The 22,103-nt window shown below is 46.8% G+C and overlaps 1 protein-coding gene across 4 annotated transcripts in view; it reads left to right on the top strand.

Annotated features, from left to right (window-relative positions):
• The window catches only part of OSBPL9 (oxysterol binding protein like 9), a 214,765-nt gene that overhangs the window by 35,607 nt on the left and 157,055 nt on the right, over positions 1 to 22,103 (top strand). The window contains exon 1 of one of the 4 annotated variants that reach the window (XM_068239070.1): positions 5,234 to 5,438. The exons of the other annotated variants lie outside the window; for them this stretch is intronic. Within the exon in view, the coding sequence (XP_068095171.1) occupies positions 5,406 to 5,438 (33 nt within the window). The 5' untranslated portion in view covers positions 5,234 to 5,405. Of the gene's footprint in view, positions 1 to 5,233; positions 5,439 to 22,103 lie in introns of those variants that run through there. 4 annotated transcript variants of the gene reach the window in all.

Raw genomic sequence — 22,103 nt, forward strand, 5'->3', positions numbered from 1 at the left:
TGTGGGGTTCCTATACTGCCCTGGCATTTTAGGGGCCCTAAACCGTGAGGAGTAGTCTTGAATCCAAATGTCGCAAAATGACCTGTGAAATCCTAAAGGTACTCATTGGACTTTGGGCCCCTTAGCGCACTTGGGGTGCAAAAAAGTGCCACACATGTGGCACCGCCGTACTCAGGAGAAGTAGTATAATGTGTTTTGGGGTGTATTTTTACACATACCCATGCTGGGTGGGAGAAATATCTCTGTAAATGACAATTGTTTGATTTTTTTTTACACACAATTGTCCTTTTACAGAGAGATTTCTCCCACCCAGCATGGGTATGTGTAAAAATACACCACAAAACACATTATACTACTTCTCCTGAGTATGGCGATACCACATGTGTGACACTTTTTTGCAACCTAGGTGCGCTAAGGGGCCTAACGTCCTATTCACAGGTCATTTTGAGGCATTTGGATTCTAGACTACTGCTCACGGTTTAGGGCCCCTAAAATGCCAGGGCAGTATAGGAACCCCACAAGTGACCCCATTTTAGAAAGAAGACACCCCAAGGTATTCTGTTAGGAGTATGGTGAGTTCATAGAAGATTTTTTTTTTTGTCACAAGTTAGCGGAAAATGACACTTTGTGAAAAAAAAAAACAATACTTATCAATTTCCGCTAACTTGTGACAAAAAATAAAATCTTCTATGAACTCATCATACACCTAACAGAATACCTTGGGGTGTCTTCTTTCTAAAATGGGGTCACTTGTGGGGTTCCTATACTGCCCTGGCATTTTAGGGGCCCTAAACCGTGAGGAGTAGTCTTGAACCCAAATGTCTCAAAATGACCTGTGAAATCCTAAAGGTACTCATTGGACTTTGGGCCCCTTAGCACAGTTAGGCTGCTAAAAAGTGTCACACATGTGGTATCGCCGTACTCAGAAGAAGTAGTATAATGTGTTTTGTGGTGTATTTTTACATATAACCATGCTGGGTAGGAGAAATATCTCTGTAAATGACACATTTTTTTTTTTTTTTTTTTTTTTTTTTTTTTACACACAATTGTCCATTTACAGAGAGATTTCTCCCACCCAGCATGGGTATGTGTAAAAATACACCACAAAACACATTATACTACTTCTCCTGAGTATGGCGATACCACATGTGTGACACTTTTTTGCAGCCTAGGTGCGCTAAGGGGCCCAACGTCCTATTCACAGGTCATTTTGAGGCATTTGTTTTCTAGACTACTCCTCACGGGCAGTATAGGAACCCCACAAGTGACCCCATTTTACAAAGAAGACACCCCAAGGTATTCCGTTAGGGGTATGGTGAGTTTATAGAAGATTTTATTTTTTGTCACAAGTTAGTGAAAAATGACACTTTGTGAAAAAAAACAATAAAAATCCAATTTCCGCTAACTTTTGACAAAAAATTAAATCTTCTATGAACTCATCATACACCTAACAGAATACCTTGGGGTGTCTTCTTTCTAAAATGGGGTCACTTGTGGGGTTCCTATACTGCCCTGGCATTTTACGGGCCCAAAACTGTGAGTAGTCTGGAAACCAAATTTCTCAAAATGACTGTTCAGGGGTATAAACATCTGCAAATTTTGATGACAGGTGGTCTATGAGGGGGCAAATTTTGTGGAACCGGTCATAAGCAGGGTGGCCTCTTAGATGACAGGATGTATTGGGCCTGATCTGATGGATAGGAGTGCTAGGGGGGGTGACAGGAGGTGATTGATGGGTGTCTCAGGGGGCGGTTAGAGGGGATAATAGATGCAATCAATGCACTGGGGAGGTGATCGGAAGGGGGTCTGAGGGGGATCTGAGGGTTTGGCCGAGTGATCAGGAGCCCACACGGGGCAAATTAGGGCCTGATCTGATGGGTAGGTGTGCTAGGGGGTGACAGGAGGTGATTTATGGGTGTCTCAAGGTGTGATTAGAGGGGGGAAATAGATGCAAGCAATGCACTAGCGAGGTGATCAGGGCTGGGGTCTGAGGGCGTTCTGAGGTGTGGGCGGGTGATTGGGTGCCCGCAAGGGGCAGATTAGGGTCTAATCTGATGGGTAAAAGTGACAGGTGGTGATAGGGGGTGATTAATGGGTAATTAGTGGGTGTTTAGAGGAGAGAAGAGATGTAAACACTGCACTTGGGAGGTGATCTGATGTCGGATCTGCGGGCGATCTATTGGTGTGGGTGGGTGATCAGATTTCCCGCAAGGGGCAGGTTAGGGGCTGATTGATGGGTGGCAGTGACAGGGGGTGATTGATGGGTGGCAGTGACAGGGGGTGATTGATGGGTGATTGATAGGTGATTGACAGGTGATCAGTGGGTTATTACAGGGAAGCACAGATGTAAATATTGCACTGGCGAATTGATAAGGGGGGGTCTGAGGGCAATCTGAGAGTGTGGGCGGGTGATTGGGTGCCCGCAAGGGGCAGATTAGGGTCTAATCTGATGGGTAACAGTGACAGGTGGTGATAGGGGGTGATTGATGGGTAATTAGTGGGTGTTTAGAGGAGAGAAGAGATGTAAACACTGCACTTGGGAGGTGATCTGATGTCGGATCTGCGGGCGATCTATTGGCGTGGGTGGGTGATCAGATTGCCCGCAAGGGGCAGGTTAGGGGCTGATTCATGGGTGCAGTGACAGGGGGTGATTGACGGGTGATCAGGGGGGATAGATGCATACAGTACACGGGGGGGGGGGGGGGGGGGTCTGGGGAGAATCTGAGGGGTGGGGGGGTGATCAGGAGGGACTAGGGGGCAGATTACGGACTTAAAAAAAACAGATAGCGTTGACAGATAGTGACAGGTAGTGATTGATGTGTGATTAGGGGGGTGACTGGGTGCAAACAGTGGTCTGGGGGGTGGGCAGGGGGGGGTCTGAGGGGTGCTGTGGGCGATCAGGGGGGGGGGGGGGAAATCGGTGTGCTTGGGTGCAGACTAGGGTGGCTGCAGCCTGCCCTGGTGGTCCCTCGGACACTGGGACCACCAGGGCAGGAGGCAGCCAGTATAATAGGCTTTGTATACATTACAAAGCCTATTATACCACGTTCATGCGGCGATCCGGGTGCTAGTAACCCGCCGGCGGGTTACAGCGAACGGGGGGCGGAGCCAGTCCCCGGCGGCTGATCGCGTCACGAATGACGCGATCGCCGCATAGCAACACCCGCAGCCGCCCCCGCCGATGGGCGTATTGCGGTCGTTTGGGCCCGGACTTTGCCGCCGCCCATCGGCTGGGGGCGGTCGGGAAGTGGTTAAACAGAACACCGTACTTGGTTATTGCTACCATTAACCATCTTGAAGTGGACCTGAACTCTTGCACAGGACAGGAGGAAAACACAGGGAAATGCACCCTGTATGTCTAATTTCACCTCATTTGTGTCTAATCTCAAGTTGTCATTTGATCTGGCAGCCACGGCTTATAAGCTTATTTGAAAGCACAGGATGTTAACCCTATGGCTGCTTCCATGAAAGCAGGAAGAAGACATACTCTAATTGCAGGATTTGTATCAGCTGAAACAAATATTTTTTTTTTTTCTTTAAAGCACTAAAAATGTAAAGTACCTGCATGATGTTTAAATGCACGGAGGACGCCATCCACGCCCTCCGTGCAGTTCCACCGGGTCCCCCTCCTCCCCGATCCACGCTACAGTGCGTGGTTCGGGGTGTTTGCCGCACAGCTGCACTCGCGGCAATGCGGACTGCGCAGCCGCGGCCAGCTCCGGCGGCCATATTAGGAGAGGCAGGAAAGCCCGGCCTGTGGGGTCGCGAGCGGCACGGAGGGGGGGCGATTTCACTAAGGGGACCCGGCGAAACTGCACGGAGGGCACGGATGGCGTCCTCCGTGCATTTAAACATTGTGCAGGTACTTACTTTTTTTTAGTGCTTTTGGCCTCGTAAGTCCTTTAAAGGGCAACTAAAGTGAGAAGACTATATGGAAGCTGCCATGTTTGTTTCCTTTTAAACCATACCAGTTGCCTGGCAGCGTTGCTGATCTACTTGGCTGCAATCTCACCAGAAATAATCATGCAACTATCCTGTCAGCTCTGACGACAATGTCAGAAACACCTCATCTGCTGCATGCTTGTTCAGGGTCTATGGCTGAAAGTATCAGAGGCAAGAGGGTCAATAGGGCTGCCGGGCAACTCGTATTGCTTAAAAGGAAATAAACATGGCAGCATCCATATACTTCTCTCTTCAGTTGTCCTTAAACCTCCTTGGCGGTAACCCCGTGTGTGACACTGGGTAAGCCGCCGGAGGGTGCCGCTCAGGCCCTGCTGGTCCGATTTACATTATTTATTTATTTATTTTTTTTGCTGGACGCAGCTAGCACTTTGCTAGCTGCGCCAGCACACTGATCGCCGCCGCCCCGCGCCCGATCGCCGCTATCCGTTGCGGCGCGCGCTCTCTCCCCCCCCCCCCCCCCCCAGACCCCGTGCGCTGCCTGGCCAATCAGTGCCAGGCAGCGCCGAGGGGTGGATCGGGACTCCCAATGACGTCGCTGACATCGGTGACGTCATCCCGCCCCGTCGCCATGGCGACGGGGGAAGCCCTGCAGGAAATCCCGTTCTCCGAACGGGATTTCCTGATCGAAGCGGGCGGGGGGATGCCGCTGAGCAGCGGCTATCATGTAGCGAGCCCTAGGCTCGATACATGATTTAAAAAAAAAAAAAAACTGCTGCACTGCCTCCTGGCGGAATTTTTCATACCGCCAGGAGGGTTAAAGGGAACCGTAACTGAGAGGCATATGGATGTTTCCTTTTAAACAATACCAGTTGCTTGTCAGTCCTGCTGATCTCTTTGGCTGCAGTAGTGGCTGAATCACACACCTGAAACAAGCATGCAGCTAATCCAGTCTGAATTCAGTCAGAGCACCTGATCTGCATGCTTGTTGAGGGGCTGTGGCTAAAGTATTTGAGACACAGGATCAGCAGCAGAGTCAGGCAACTAGTACTAAAAGGAAAAATCCATATCCTTCTCGGTTTAGGTTCCCTTTAAATGTTATTATGCTGTTGCCTATCTTTAAGAGCAGACAAGAAGGTCTGAGTTCAGGTCTGCTTTAAAAAGTGGTCCCACACGTCCAGTCACATCATGCTGGCAGTGAGGAGGGTGATGCAGTTCATGTACATTGCTAAGGGTCTACTTCAGCCATATATGGCTTGGTGCTATTTGCTTGTTACCATGGCAGCGATGACATATTGGGCTGTGGAAAGGTTGTGCGTGCTTAACTGTCATTCAGTACCTCAGAACACAAACTTAAAAGGGAAATCTATAAAGAGGGAATCGTTTGATGGTGAAATAAAAGCTGTAAGGCTTGAGGTTGCCTTCGTGGCGACTGTAGAGAGAGTCAGCACTTTGACACTGCAAATCTCTGAAGCTGTGGCCAGCCGGGGACACTTGTAGCTTCCATGACTTTGCTCTGGTTTGGAAATCGCCCAGAGGTTAGTATGATGCTGACGAATGTGCATGATGAGTAATGATGCACAAGACCAGGGCATGTGACCTGTCCCTCAGTGCTGGTCACAGAGATCACTTTACCAGCTTTGCCCTTAGGCTACTTACACACCAAGACGTTGCATTTTAGGGGACGGTATGGTCGCATAACGTGCCCCTAACGCAACGCCTGGTACTCTTAGATGTGGACGTCAGAGTGAGCCACGTTGTGCAGCTCACTCTGGCGTCAGTGATGCCGTGATGCGCACTCTTGGACGCATGTGGCATCACGTGGTCTCGCCAGCCAATCGCCGCACAGAGCGGCAGCTCCAGGAAGTAAACACTACACGTCACAGAGTGCAGTGAATATTAATTAGCCATGTGCCTGGCCGAGGAGGAGGAGGAAAGACCTCCTCCTCCAACACGACTGAGCATGTGCGCACAGTCTAACACGGCTTAGCTGCGCATAACGCCGTAGCGTGCAGCACATTCAACTGATGTCCTGCGTTACAATGTAACGCAACGTGGGCACTATTAACAGCCCATTGATTTTTCATTACTGTGCGGTGGGCTGCGTTACAGGCTGCACTAACGTGCGCCTGTAACGTCCCACTGTGAAAGCAGCCTTAAAGCAGACCTCAAGTCAGAACTTTCTCTCTGTTCTAGAAGATAAGCAACAGCATAATAAACGTAAATTTTTTTTTTGTTACAACTGATAGAAATCCTGCAATAAATCTGAAGTGTCTACTTCCTGCTTTCATGGGTTAACATCCTGGCTTACAAATTAGCTGCTCTGCCGAGGCAGCCAGCTGACACAGCAGAGATAGATCAAATTACTATTGTGATTAGACACAGATGAGGGGGAGTTAAACTGGGAATACACGGTTCGTTTTTGAGCCATTTAGAAAGATGTCCCCACCAGTGATAAATGTCAGAATGTAAATCAGGGAGAGGAAAGATTTTACAATGGGCAAACACTGACTAAATATGTAAATGAATATTGTAAAAAATAAGCAAGTTTATTCATTGTTACTTTCACTACAGTTCCTCATTAAAGCACACCTGAACTGAGGCTATTGAGAATGACCTATTTATTTCATTTGACACAATGCACATTGCCTGGCTGTCCTGCAGATCCTCTGTGAAGTACTTTTAGCCATAAACCCTGAATGGAATAGCCCCATGCTTCAAATGTATGATTCACACAATATTGCCAAAAAAATCAGGACAGCCAGGCAACTGCATTGTTTTTAAGGAACTAAATATGGCCGCCTTCATATTCTTCTCACTACAGTTGTCCTTTAAGCTTGTAAAATGCATGACTTGCTTGAGTAACGCTTTGGAACAGTAAACAGATGTTGCATTTCTTTAGAAAACCTGTAGGTGGCAGCAATGCCATGTTATGATGAATTATTTGCATTACTTCAGCCAGTAGCAACTAACAATGCTTATGGGCCTATTTATAAATGTGATGATGATGAAATATAATAATAATAATATGTTCACCAGAAAAAAAATAGTATAATTTTTCTCTGAAACACCATTTTTCATGTTGCCCAATCTGGTGTTTCTGACATTATTGTCAGATCTGACAAGATTAGCTGCATGCTTGTTTCGGGTGTGATTCAGACACTACTGCAACCAAATAGATCAGCAGGATAGCCAGGCAACTGGTATTGTTTAAAAGGAAATAAATATGGCAGCCTCCATATTCTTCCCACTTCAGTTGAGACAATAACAAAACATTTGTAAAGCGCCTATATTCTGTATGACCCAAAGCACATCCTCCACCTTGTTGGTGACAGTCCCGATAAGAAATGGCAATGGGTTGTAAACCTACCACCGTACACCAGTCCCGCCCCCTTTAATGCAAAATCTTTCCATCCTGAGCACTCGGTACTTTTTAGCTACAATAGTTACGATGGGGCAAGCATCTTGGGTCATTAGTATTAGTATTAGTATTAGTATTATTATTATCATTATTATTATTGTTATTATTTAGTATTTATATAGCGCTGACCTCCTCCATAGCGCTGTAGCACTCGGGCTTTAGATTTGCTTGTGGTCGCAGTCACAGTGCCACTTTGCATAGCTGCGTTATAAAGTCTTATAACGCAGCTTACCGCACTGCAATGCTAATACTATGGGCTGTTTACAGTGCGATGGTATCGTCGCGTTGAAAATGTTGGGTTGTGGTAACTCGCTGCTTCCACTGCGTTACCTCTAAACGCAGACACATTGCTACTTTAACGTCGCATTAAAACTCAACGTCCCACTGTGAATATGTCCTCATTCACAAGCTTTGGCAGTGATGATATGCCTTTCATGTTATTATTATTTAGCATTTATCCACTTGAGGACCACAGTGGTAAACCCCCTCTAAAAACCAGGCTGTTATTTTCATAATTGGCCACCGCAGCCTTAAGGCCAAGCTGCAGGGCTGCACAACACAGGAGTGATTCCCCTCACCTTTTCTCCCCACCAACAGAGCTATCTGTTGGTGGGGTCTGATGGTACCCCCAGACAAACCCAAATCCTGCTGCTGATCGCAGCGCTGTACATGTAAATAGACAGTGATCACGCTGTCTAACAGTCTCCCGAGCGGCGATAGCTCGGAGACTGAAGGCAGGGCGGAGCTCCGCCCCCCAAGCAGGAGATGCGCGCGCAGCCTGTGCATGATCTCCTTCAGTAGCCGGCTCCAGGACCTGACCCCAATTGACGTTAGGCGGTCCTGGGGCTGCCGCCGTGGCCACGCCCATTGGGGTGGAGCGGTCTAGTTATATAGCACCGTCATCATGCGCAACACTGTGCAGTGTATATTGACGGTATAACTGTTCCTCAGAGGGGCTCACAATCTAATCACTGCCATAGTCATATGTCTATGTATGCATCGTTTAGCGTATGTATTATTGTCTAGGGGCAATTTAAGGGGGAAGCCAATTAATTTATCTGTATGTTTTGGCGATGTGTGAGGAAACTGTCATGACCAGAGGAAACCCACACAGACACGGGGAGAACATACAAACTCCGTGCTGAAGATAGTGCTCTGGCTGGGATACGAACCGGGGACCCAGCGCTGCAAAGCGAGAGTGCTAACCTCTACGCCACCGTGCTGCCAGATTCGACTACAGTGATCATATCTGCCAGTTGATAAGTGTATGGTGGCCTTTACAGAATCACTGCTGAGTAGCAGCTCCCACACTACATATTGCTCTCAGGGCCACAGTGCCACAGCACTCCGGGGGTGAGATTGTTTTCATAATGGAGATGACATTTACATTCAAAAGGTCAAATATTAATCTTGTCTGGAGTTTTGTCGATCTTATAATTGGCCACAAAGCATTTGCTGCTGTAAAAAAGGGCTAATCCTAGACCTGGCAGCCAGTGCACCAAAATAATTACAGATGTTTGCCGTAATTAGGAGCAGAGCACCCCGGGGAGCCCAACCTGTATAGCGGGATTAACCCCTTGTATACCTTCATAGATGACGAAGAAAGTGTGATGTTTATGCTGCATGTGCTCCTCCCGCAGGAGCAGGAATATGTATATGCCGCTGGTGGTAACATGATACTTTGTGGGTGTGCCACGCAGAATAAGCAAGAATAAACTGATGCCATCTCGTTATATAGGGTGACCTCCCTGTTTGGCAAGCAGTGTGTTTTTATCCTCTCTGGGTAGATTCTGGTGCAAATGGAGACCTCCGTTTTCATTTTATTAAGGTACCTGTGTACTTAGTGCACTCGGGGTAACGTGACGGGATGAGATAAACATGTGTACATACAGTGCAAAACATATTAATAACCAGCCTGTTTTTCTTCTCAACATTTTCTGCCTGAAAGAGTTAATTTTCAGGCATGCAAGTGACAACCTCTGTCTTGTCAGGAATATAGTAAACCTCACTGATAAGCAAATTACAGCCATAAAGGTTTTCCTGGCAGAATGCAACTTCTGAGGTGAGGGGAGAGATAGAAAAGGGTTCATGTATTTTAGCTCTGGAACACTAAGGCTAGGTGCACACTTAGCAGAAACGCAAGCGTTGCGGAAAACGCTGCGGTTTTGCCGCTAATGGAGGTCTATGGGCCGCATGCAAAAAGGCATATCAAAAATGCATATGCGTTTTGTATGCGTGCGTTTTTAAAAACGCTGGTTTTGTTGCATAATGTTCAAAAACGCACATAATGAAAGTCAATGGGAACACAATGTATTGCGTTTTGTATGTGTTTTTCATGCATCTTTTTATGAGTTTTAAAAAAAAGTTTTTTGTGATGTATTTACGCTTCCTGTTGTCTTCTTAGTGATTTGCATAAAATGCAATGTAACACAAATGCGTTTTGTATATGCAAACCTCAAATGCGTAAATATGCTAGAAAAACGCATGTGCGGAGAAAACCGCTAACTCGCTAAAAACGCACACAAAAAAACTGCACATAACAGAGCGTGAAAGGTTGCATTTCTGTTGTGTGGACCCAGCCTTAATAGACTGCTGCTGAGCAGAGACCATAAAACATTCAATCTACTTTTTATAAATGTTTAAATATAAAATAAAACTATGGGGTATCTAAATCCTTTTTTTTTTTTTTTTTTTATAGAAGTGGGAGGATAAATATAATTGTTTTCACCTCAGGTTTACGTTAACCATTTCAGCCGTCAGTCGTTTTTCACCTTATAGGTGAGTACACACGCACTACTAAATGCAACAATGGGTCCGCCGGATCCTCCCGCTGGGCGGTCTTTAGCAGACAGTATGCGCGGGTGTATGAGTAGTCGGTGGACTGATAAGGCTGTTTCTGAACGATCCGCTCATTATCAGTCCGCCGACAGTGCGTACACGCGCATACTCACTCGCATACTGTTGGCTAAAGACCGCCCAGCGGGAGGGTCCGGCGGACCCGTTGTTGCATTTAGTAGTGCGTGTGTACGCACCTTATGCATCTGAGCAATTATCACCTCCCATTCAGTCGCTAATAACTTTATCACTAATTTTCTCAATGAACTAATCTATTTCTTGTTTTTTCCGCCACTAATCAGCCTTTCTTTGGGTGGTAGATTTTGCTAAAATGCATTTAGAAAAAAAATAATTCTTAACAGGAATATTAAGAAAAAGTGGAAAAAATTCAAAACCTGTAACGACAAAATTTTTTTCCTGAGGGTACTCACCTCGGTAGGAGGAAGCCTCCGGATCCTATCGAGGCTTCCCCCGCCATCCTGTGTCCTACGGAGGTCTCGCTTTGGGGATGTAAATATTTACCTTCCCGGCTCCAGCGCAGGCACAGTATCTGCTGGCCGCTCTACTGCGCAGGCGCAAGTCTCTTGCGTCTGCGTAGTAGAGCTGACCCGACTGAGACCGTCTTTTTCCGCCTATCTCTGTGCTGAGAGCCGCAACAGCTCCCCCGCTGGAGCCAGGAAAGGTAAATAAATGTAGCTGGTCAGGCTTGTCGAGCCAGGATTACCGGAGACTTCGGGGGAGCCAGCGCTGGATTGCCTGTAGCTACAGCGGAGGGGGAAGCCTCATTGGGACCCTCAGGCTTCCCCCTACCGGGGTGAGTACCCCTCAGGGGAACTTTTTTTTTGTTATAGCTTCTATTTAAAATGCATGCTAACATAATAAAAGCCTATGTATTTTATTTGCCCATTTGTCCCGGTTATTACACCATTTAAATTATGTCCCTATCACAATGTATGGGGCCAATATTTTATTTGGAAATAAAGGTGCGTTTTTTCAGTTTGGCGTCCATCACTATTTACAAGCTTATAATTTAAAAAACATTAGTAATACACCTTCACGTGCATTTGAAAAAAAGTTCAGATCCTTAGGTAACTTCTTAAGGTTTTTTGTTTTTGTTTTTTTCATTTGTAAGTTTTATTTGGGTAATTTTTGGTGTGGGAGGTAAAAGGTTAATTTTAAATGTAATATGTGTTTATTAAATAATGTATGTGTATGTAGTTTTACTATTTGGCCACAAGATAGCCACAGTCACATTTTATTTTTTTTAGTCCTGGAAGCGACCGCTCTTGCTTCCAGAAAGTATTGGGAGACTGCGGCCTCTGATAAGCAGTCAGTCTTTCTGCCAGGGACTTTGTTCCCATTCATTGGTCTCGGGCTAACGGGAGGCGGCACGAGAGCACACGGGCGCACGCAGCAGCCCAGTAGCAGCCAAATGTACGTGACCGTCGCATCCATTCGGCTAAAATGGATAAAGCAATAATAAAGTGACTATGGGCAAAAATGTTAGATACTCACCTATGGAGAGAGAAGGCTCTGAATTGTATAGAGCCTTTCCAGTCCTCTTTTGGTGACTTTTTTTTTTTTTTTTTTTCAGTGCTGTAAGTGCTTCCGAAGACAAGCAGCTGTGTAATGTGCATGCGCAGTATAGAGCCCAGCTTTGGAAGCACTCGAAGACACTTGTGCTTCAGAAGTCTCTTGATGATCCCTGCAGTGATGGTGACCCCCGCGCCTGTCAGGGTTCTTTAGCACCCATCACTGTTATCTAAGTGAGCACAGGTCTTCACCAGCGCACCACGCAAGGCATGATGGGCTGTCACTTGTAGTCTGGCAGCTGGAGGAATACCCAGGAAGCTGCAGGGGACTGGAGAGTTCCCGGAGGGGAACTGGCTGGCTGAGGGGAAACCCCAAGATGCTGCTCGCAGACAAAGGGAAACACTGGGAAGCTGCGGAAGACTGGAGGGTTACTGGAGGGGAACTAGCAGGCTGAGGGACATCCCTGGGATGCTGCAGGTGACTGGATAATTTCTGGAGGGGAACTGGCAGGCTGAGGGATTTCCCGGGATGCTGCGGGTGACTGGAGAGTCCTCTTAGGGGAACTGGCAGGCTGAGGGGAATCCTCAGGAGTGCAGCAGACAGAGAAATGGTGGGTAGTGTAAAGCTGGGGACCTGGCTGGGGAGGGAGACTGAAAGGCAGAGATAGCTGGCAGGTAAATGACTGCAGGGAGACTGGCAGGTGGCAAGGGATCCAGGTAGGCTAATGCAAGCTTCTGGATTACAGGCAGACTAGCAGTAGCAATAGGCTTTTATCAAAGGGGATCCTGGAAGGGAGAGCCTGGTCGAGGGAAAGCCAAACTGGGAACAATAAGGAAGGGAAGGGGGGAATGGTGGCGGACCGCTGTGGCTGTGACCAGGGATTCTATGGAATCGATCGATCAGAAATCGATTCTTTCAAGCGATTTCTATCAAGCGTTTGATTTGTGCCCGATTTCGATCGATTTCAATGGATTTGATCTGACAGGATGGAAGATCTAGGTCGATCTGCGCCCATAGCGTTGCATTGGATCTAATGGCCCAATAATGCATTTAGATCGATTTCCAATAGATTTCATTCTGATTTCCAATAGATTTCAGTCTGAAATCTATTGGAAATCTGTTCCTAGTTTGTGGCACACATCAGATTCCTGCCAGATTCGACTTGACAGGCATCTGGCAGAAATCTATCTGATGGTCGAATCTGCTGCAAATCTATAAGTGTATGGCCACCTTAAGGGGAGAGGAGATGGACACACTAGGCAGGGCTGTAGAATAAGTAATCAGTAGAAAGTTACTGTGTGGTAGGGGGTGGGTAAGCCATCTTGAATAGATGGGTTTTGATGGCTTGCTTGAATGTGTTGAAGGGGGCAAGTCTGATGGGCGGTGGAAAGGAGTGGGGGCGACTCATGAGACATTGTGCAGGCATTCATGGGAGTAGGAAATGCGCAGGGCAGTTAGGCGAAGGTTGTTGGAGGGCACAGCTCGGCATACACCTGTGAACAAGCTCCAAGATGTAGGTAGAGCAGGTTTTGTAAAGGTGGGGGGAAAGGCTGCGCATCCCTAAACACATGTTGCAATTGAATGGTTAATCGCACAGGCATACACCGCCTCTGCCAGACTGAAAAATGCATGCCCTGCATCCAAGACAAGTGCTAACATTTATTAAACTAGGAGGAACTTTAGCTTCCAATATGGTTTGCATGCAAAGTATATTATACTAGACACTTGCGCCACGGTGAGGCAGACCTCCGGGCAAGTGACCTAACCTAAATTTAAAACCTTGGCAGCATTTGGTTGAACAGCGAGGAGAACGCCAGCGCATACCACTAAGGCTGCATCTGAAATGACCACCAGCTCAGTGGGCAGCACCTAAATAGATTTTCTGCACACTTTGCATTCAATGCAGATGCAGAGAGCAGGTTTTGTGCACAGATTTGTAGGCCAGGCACAGAATCTTGAAACTTATCATGAATCGGATAGGGAGCCAGTGCAGCGATTTACAGAGGGGGGGATGTGGATGCAGAGCGGTGAGTGTGTCTCTTAGGGTCTATTTCCATTACTCCCGAAAACTGGGCTGAATCTGCATACTTTCCCCGCTGTCTACCTCCCTAGATGGTCTGGATGATCCTACAGCCAAATCCCGATAGTCCTGCAAGGTATGGCTCTGCGATTTGGGCTGCAGCTTCCCAGCAGGATGGGAGCTGCGGCTGTTTCCGATTCCTAGTGGTAATGAGACTTTTAAGTATACTTGAACTGAGATGGATATGGGGGCTGCCATATTAATTTCCTTTTAAACAATACCAGTTGCCTAGCAGTCCTGCTGATCTTTGACTGCGGTAATGTCTTAAAGCGGAACTGAAGACTTTAAAAAAACAAAACAAAAAAGTTTCACTTACCAGGGGCTTCTGCCAGGCCCTTGCAACCGACCTGTGCCGTCTCTGAATGATCATTTGTTCCCCTGCTGCAGCTCCCTTTCACTTCCCACAGTGGGTGTCCACTGCTCCTGCGCGTCCCTGGCCACGCACGTCCTCGTTCATGTACTGCGCAGTAGAGATTTTCTCATACTGCGCCTGCGCTGGAGGACACTCCTGACTACGGGAACGCATAGAGGATACGTGTCGCCGGGGCGCAGTGGATGTCCCAGTGACTACACAGGCTTAATATGAAATGGGTTCTTTGGTAATTTCCCCACCACCAGGTTAGTCTGTAAGCAAGGGTGATGTGTAGCTCGCCCTCAGACTAGTCTGTGTGTCAGTAACACTATGGTAACGGCTATTGATCTCCAAAATTTAAAGGACCCCAAATACAGGTGTGGGTTTGTATGAAAAGTCTACTGGAAGAGGCTATTTGCAATGGACTGGAATCCCCGTAGGACAACCTGCATGAAACGAGTGCAGTGTCTCACCCAGTCTGCTATACATATAACACAAGTGGAACAAAACCGGGGCTGTACTATTTACTGCAATGTCTCTACCTCTACATGTTTCACCCGAGATTGGCTTTGTCAGGAGTACAACAGACAACCGTGTTAACGTCAGCAAAGAACCCCTCTCTTTCTGTGTTTGTAGCCAGAACCCACTGGCAACATGTTTATTTTGTATATATGTTTTTAGATGCATACGGTTTTTATATTTTAGTCTGTATAGTAGACCTATAGGTATTCATAGGGCCAGGGCCTGTGGGCCTAGTGTGACAAATCTGCATTATTCAAAAGGAAATAAATGGCAGCCTCCATATCCCTCTCAGTTCAGGTGTACTTTAAAGGGAACCAGAAATAAGAGGCATATGGAGGCTGCTATATTTTCCTTTTAAACAATGCCAGTTGACTGTCATTCTGCTAGTTTCTTTGGCTACATTAGGTTCTGAATCACACAAGTGAAACAAGCGCATGGGTATTCCAATCAGACTTCAGTCAGAAACCTCTGATCTGCATATGCTTGTTCAGGGTCTATGGCTAAAGGTATTAATCAAGGCAGAGGATCAGCAGGGCTGCCAGGCAATGTGCATTGTTTAGTTTCAAAAATATTTTAATGGGCACAAAGTCTTCAGTATAATGCAGAATAATAAGGGGAAGGTAGAAATTAATCAAGGCGACCCCGGTCCCACAAACTCAGCCCTCAGAGACTCTTATGCTGAATACACACGGTTCGTTCCCGCATTGAATGCGCCGCTCGATTCCCGACGAATCGATTATTCCCGAACATTTCCGAGCGCATTTCGATGATTTTTAGCTCGATTTACATGTAAAGTATGGCAAATCGACCTAACGATCCATCGAACCACGAATCTGACATGTCGGAAATAAACGAATCGACGGGAATCGAGCGGCGCATCAACGGGAATCGAGTGCGGGAACGAACCGTGTGTATCCAGCATTAGAAGTAGGCTGTAAGAAATACATCATAGGGTTAGCTCTATTTGCGATCGGACCCCTCTGGAGAGAGATTGAGCAATCCATGGGTCCCACACCTTTTGAAATTGCGACACCCTGTCATAAATAATGGCGTTTTCGTAATGCTTTCATGTAAGACAATGTGGTTAATTCTGTCTGTGACTTTAGAGAAGGACAGGTAAGGGGAGTTCTAATCAGCAGCTATGTGGGTTTTAACCACCTGAGCGGTCTGGACGAGCTCAGCTCGTCCAACACCGCCGGAGGCTGCCGCTCAGGCCCTGCTGGGCCGATTTTAATGAAATAAAAAGCAGCACACGCAGCCGGCACTTTGCCAGCCGCGTGTGCTACCTGATCGCCGCCGCAGCGCGGCGATCCGCCGCGTGCAGCGGCGAAAAAGGGTCCCCCCAGCCGCCCGAGCCCAGCGTAGCCGGAACAAACAGTTCTGGCCAGCGCTAAGGGCTGGATCGGAGGCGGCTGACGTCAGGACGTCGGCTGACGTCCATGACGTCACTCCGCTCGTCGCCATGGCGACGAGGTAAGCGAAACACGGAAGGCCGCTCACTGCGGCCTTCCGTGTTACTTCTGGCCGCCGGAGGCGATCAGAAGAACGCATCCGGAGCTTTCTTTTGGCTGCAGTTGGCTGCATGGAATAGTTTTTTTTTTAATTTAAAAAAAACCCTCCCGCAGCCGCCCTGGCGATCTTATCAGAACGCCATAGTGGTTAACAGCAGTGACCAGGAACTGAACAAGTTTGTGTTGGGCATGGGGGATAGAGTCTAATGCCAAGTACAGATCAAACGATTTTCTGGGAGCTTTACCTGATCGATTATTTCCAACATGTCCGATCTGAATTTCGATTGCTTTGTTTTTTTTTATTTTATTTTTCATTTTTTCCGATTGGTTTTTCAACCATTTTTCCGATAATTTTTTGTTTACTTCTATGAAAATAGATTGAAAAAACATTCGACAAATCGATCAGAAAAAAAAATATGGATCGAAATTCAGATTGGACATAATATTCAGATCGGACAGATCGGAAATAATTTGGCAGGTACATCTGCCAGAAAATTAAATGGTGTGTACCTAGCATTACTTTAGAGACACTGAAGCGAAAAAAATAATTATGATATTTGTATGTGTAGTACAGCTAAGAAATAAAACGTTGGGAGCAGAGACATAAGTCTAATATTGTTTCCAGTACAGGAAGAGTTAAGACACACTGGTTGTTATCTATGCAAAAGAGGCATGGAGCTCCATGACGCTCAGTCACAGAGAGCTCTGTCTTCTGAAGCTTGTTATCTCAACTGTCAGTCACTGTATTTTCTTTTTCTCTCCAGAGGAAAGGTCAATAGTTCACTGGGCTGCTCTGTAAAATCATTTAGCATTTGCTACACCACTGCACAGACCCTAAACAAGCATGCAGCATATCAGGTGTTTCTGACATTATTGTCAGATCTGTCAAGATTAGCTACATACTTGTTTCTGGTGTGATTCAGACATCGCTGCAGCTAAATAAATCAGGAGGGCTGCCAGGAAACTGGCGTTGTTTAAAAAGAAATAAATATGGCAGCCTCCTTATACCTCTCACTAAAGTTGTCCTTTAGGGCCCGTTTCCACTTATGGGGAAACCGCAGCGATTCCGCAGAGTTTCCCCGCAGGCAAATTGCGCGGGGAAACTCTGCCATAGGGGACTATGGTGCCGCCGACCGAATCGATTGCGGTAGCGATTCGGCCAGAACCCCTCGCAGAATTCGCTCGGGAGGCAGCGAATCCCATAGCCAGGCATGCATGACATGGCTGATGGGATTCGCCTGCGATCCTGCACACCCGGATGTGCCGCCGCGCGTCTCTTTGATGCATGCGGCACAAGTGGAAACGGGCCCTAAGCATGCTGAGTAGTGTGTAAACTGCAAATATTAGAGAATGACACAATGTTATAAAAAACACTATAGAGCTGAAAATAAAAATAGGAGAATATTTTCTTTGCTACTAATGTTCTAGTAATTATCCGTACTACACAACCTATTAATTATATCATAATTTTTTTTCCGCTTCAGTGTCTCTTTTTAAAGGGGAACTCAAGAGAGAGGTATATGGAGGCTGTCATGTTTATTTCCTTTTAATCAATACCAGTTGCCTGGCAACCCTGCTGGTCTATTTCTCTGCAGTAGTTAATTGTGAAAGTGATAAAAAGTGATTAAAACCAGAAACCAGCATGCAGCTAGTCTTGTCAGATCAGACTTATAAGTCTGAACAACTGAAACACCTGATCTGCTGCATGCTTGTTTAGGGGCTATGGCTAATAGTATTAGAGGCAGAGGATCAGCAGGGCTGTCAGGCAACTGGTATTGTCTAAAAGGAAATAAACATGACAGCCTCCATATACCTCTCTCTTCAGTTCCCCTTTAAGCCCAACAAAAGAGTCCTGGGGTTGGACTAAATATGCAGGTGGAAAAGTGAGTTTATAAGTAACCAATTTTTTTCAAAGAGACGCACAACCTTTGGGCCAATGTGCATTAATTATGTCAGCCTCCATATCCCCTCTCGCTTCAGGTGTGCTATCCTATGGAATAAAACCCCTGTGTCCCTGTGTCTGTGCTTCCAGACCTGACAGTTCCTGTCTGTGAACCTCATTGCATCGTGGGAAATAACAGCTTTTTCCAACTGCCAAGCAAGCAATATCTCCCTGTGTGCGTATATAGACAGCAGTGGGGGAAGGGCGAGCGGGTAATGTCTGTGCGCATGTTTCAGAGGTGGGGGGGGGGGGGAGGGTAGCAGTCATGGCCTGGCGCGCGTTTTTTTAAGGGACAGGCCTTTTTATTAGTATAACATAAATGTACTAGTGACCTCAGCCCATAACGGGCTAGGTCTGTCACTAATCCGCCGTGCGCATGTGCACGCACATGCACGTCCGCCCCTTCTGGCTCCTGGCAGTGTCTCTACGTCTGTCCCTGCACATGCTCAGTGTAAAAAAGCACTGAGACCGGGACGGGCGCAGGGACAGACGCAGGGACACTTGGAAATTACATATAGAGAGAAGTAACTGACTTGCTACCTAACAATACTGCAGTTATAAGTGATTTTGCGCTGATAAAAGCATCTGACGCCGCTCTGCTAGCTATGGTTTCATTGAGGAGTGCAGTTTGGCTGGTATATGGTAATTACGGGAGGACATGTATGGCATAGGCAGGTTATGGAGTGCTTGTGAGCAGGGCTGTGGAGTCGGAGCAATTTTGGGTGCCTGGAGTCGGAGTTGGGGAAAAATGCACCGACTCCGACTCCTAATGAATTTGTAACTGTAATTAAAATAGAAAATATGATAAAATGTTCTATTTCTCAGATAATAGTCATTAAAAATAATGTATGTATACAGTAATAGCTGTGCTCAGTCCACAAAAATGAAATAAACCAATCAAAATTAGTTACTTGTGCTGCTTCAATAAAGCAGTCCCCATATTTTTGAAGTCAGATATACACATCTGATTGTATATATGATGCGTACACAGGAATCTCTTATATACACTAAATAACATCTATACTGTAAGAATAAAGCCTGATGTGTAGCCATGTCACTAATAGAGATGGTCAATGAGATGGAAATAATTCTGCATTGATGCTGGTTTATGCAAATGTATGCACGCTCTTTGCTCATGAAATGAAATAATTTGATATGTTATTAAAATTTGCTTTGGTGACTACATATTAAAGGGTACCTGAGATGGATGAAAAGAAAAGTGTTGTACATACCTGGGGCTTCTTCCAACCCCCTTCAGGCTAATCAGTCCCTCGCTGTCCTCCTTCACCACCTGGAACTTCTGCTATGAGTCCCGGTAATTCAGCCAGTCAGAGCAGTCTGGCTACGTGCCGCTTCCACAGCCAGGAGCGTTCTGCACCTGCACAATAGTGCTGCGCAGGTGTAGTGCGCTCCCGGCGGCGGAGTGTGTGCATGCGCACTACACCAGTCTGGCTCAAGTACCTGGACTCATAGCAGAAGATCCAGGTGGCGGAGGAGGACAGCGAGAGACTGATTAGCCTGAAGGGGCTGGAGGAAGCCCCAGGTATGTATAAAACTTTAATTTCATCTGTCTCAGGTTTACTTTTGTTACACAGTAGTACTATACTCTACATATGCTCTCCCCACAGAGCTGCAGGGAATCCACGGAGAATGCTGTGCACATTGAACACAGAGGTGTTTATCACCCAAAAACCTGGTTCAAATTGTGCATGAAGAATGTGTAATGGAGGAAGAATCTCCTCATTCCCCTGCAGAGTACCTGCACATCATTCTTACATGTACCCACAGTTACATTGCCTAGGGCAGTGGTTCCCAACCTTTTTGAAGTTGTGACACATCACACCGAACGCTCAGATCTCCGTGACACATCACATATGTATAGGTAGTATAGCTGCCCCAGTATAGGTAGTATAGCTGCCCCAGTATAGGTAGTATAGCTGCCCCAGTATAGGTAGTATAGCTGCCCCAGTATAGGTAGTATAACTGCCCCAGTATAGGTAGTATAACTGCCCCAGTATAGGTAGTATAACTGCCCCAGTATAGGTAGTATAACTGCCCCAGTATAGGTAGTATAACTGCCCCAGTATAGGTAGTATAACTGCCCCAGTATAGGTAGTATAACTGCCCCAGTGTAGTTAGTATAACTGCCCCAGTGTAGTTAGTATAGTTTCCCCAGTATAAGTAGTATATCTGCCCCAGTGTAGGTAGTATAGATGCCCCAGCATAGGTAGTATAGTTCCCCAGTATAAGTAGTATAGCTGTCCCAGTATGGGTAGTATAGCTGTCCCAGTATGGGTAGTATAGCTGTCCCAGTATGGGTAGTATAGCTGTCCCAGTATGGGTAGTATAGCTGTCCCAGTATGGGTAGTATAGCTGTCCCAGTATGGGTAGTATAGCTGTCCCAGTATGGGTAGTATAGCTGTCCCAGTATGGGTAGTATAGCTGTCCCAGTATGGGTAGTATAGCTGTCCCAGTATGGGTAGTATAGCTGTCCCAGTATGGGTAGTATAGCTGTCCCAGTATGGGTAGTATAGCTGTCCCAGTATGGGTAGTATAGCTGTCCCAGTATGGGTAGTATAGCTGCCCCAGTATGGGTAGTATAGCTGCCCCAGTATGGGTAGTATAGCTGCCCCAGTATGGGTAGTATAGCTGCCCCAGTATGGGTAGTATAGCTGCCCCAGTATGGGTAGTATAGCTGCCCCAGTATGGGTAGTATAGCTGCCCCAGTATGGGTAGTATAGCTGCCCCAGTATGGGTAGTATAGCTGCCCCAGTATGGGTAGTATAGCTGCCCCAGTATGGGTAGTATAGCTGCCCCAGTATGGGTAGTATAGCTGCCCCAGTATGGGTAGTATAGCTGCCCCAGTATGGGTAGTATAGCTGCCCCAGTATGGGTAGTATAGCTGCCCCAGTATGGGTAGTATAGCTGCCCCAGTATGGGTAGTATAGCTGCCCCAGTATGGGTAGTATAGCTGCCCCAGTATGGGTAGTATAGCTGCCCCAGTATGGGTAGTATAGCTGCCCCAGTATGGGTAGTATAGCTGCCCCAGTATGGGTAGTATAGCTGCCCCAGTATGGGTAGTATAGCTGCCCCAGTATGGGTAGTATAGCTGCCCCAGTATGGGTAGTATAGCTGCCCCAGTATGGGTAGTATAGCTGCCCCAGTATGGGTAGCATAGCTGCCCCAGTATGGGTAGCATAACTGCCCCAGTATGGGTAGTATAGCTGCCCCAGTATGGGTAGTATAGCTGCCCCAGTATGGGTAGTATAGCTGCCCCAGTATGGGTAGTATAGCTGCCCCAGTATGGGTAGTATAGCTGCCCCAGTATGGGTAGTATAGCTGCCCCAGTATGGGTAGTATAGCTGCCCTAGTATGGGTAGTATAGTAGCCCCAGTATGTAGTATAGCTGATCCAGTATAGGTAGTGTAGCTGCCCCAGTATAGGTAGTATAGTTCCCCAGTATAAGTAGTATAGCTGTCCCAGTATGGGTAGTATAGCTGTCCCAGTATGGGTAGTATAGCTGTCCCAGTATGGGTAGTATAGCTGTCCCAGTATGGGTAGTATAGCTGTCCCAGTATGGGTAGTATAGCTGCCCCAGTATGGGTAGTATAGCTGCCCCAGTATGGGTAGTATAGCTGCCCCAGTATGGGTAGTATAGCTGCCCTAGTATAGGTAGTATAGTAGCCCCAGTATGTAGTATAGCTGATCCAGTATAGGTAGTGTAGCTGCCCCAGTATAGGTAGTATAGTTCCCCAGTATAAGTAGTATAGCTGTCCCAGTATGGGTAGTATAGCTGTCCCAGTATGGGTAGTATAGCTGCCCCAGTATGGGTAGTATAGCTGCCCCAGTATGGGTAGTATAGCTGCCCCAGTATGGGTAGTATAGCTGCCCCAGTATGGGTAGTATAGCTGCCCCAGTATGGGTAGTATAGCTGCCCCAGTATGGGTAGTATAGCTGCCCCAGTATGGGTAGTATAGCTGCCCCAGTATGGGTAGTATAGCTGCCCC

Source organism: Hyperolius riggenbachi, chromosome 6 (assembly GCF_040937935.1).
Source record: "Hyperolius riggenbachi isolate aHypRig1 chromosome 6, aHypRig1.pri, whole genome shotgun sequence".
NCBI classification, from domain to species: Eukaryota; Metazoa; Chordata; class Amphibia; order Anura; family Hyperoliidae; genus Hyperolius; species Hyperolius riggenbachi.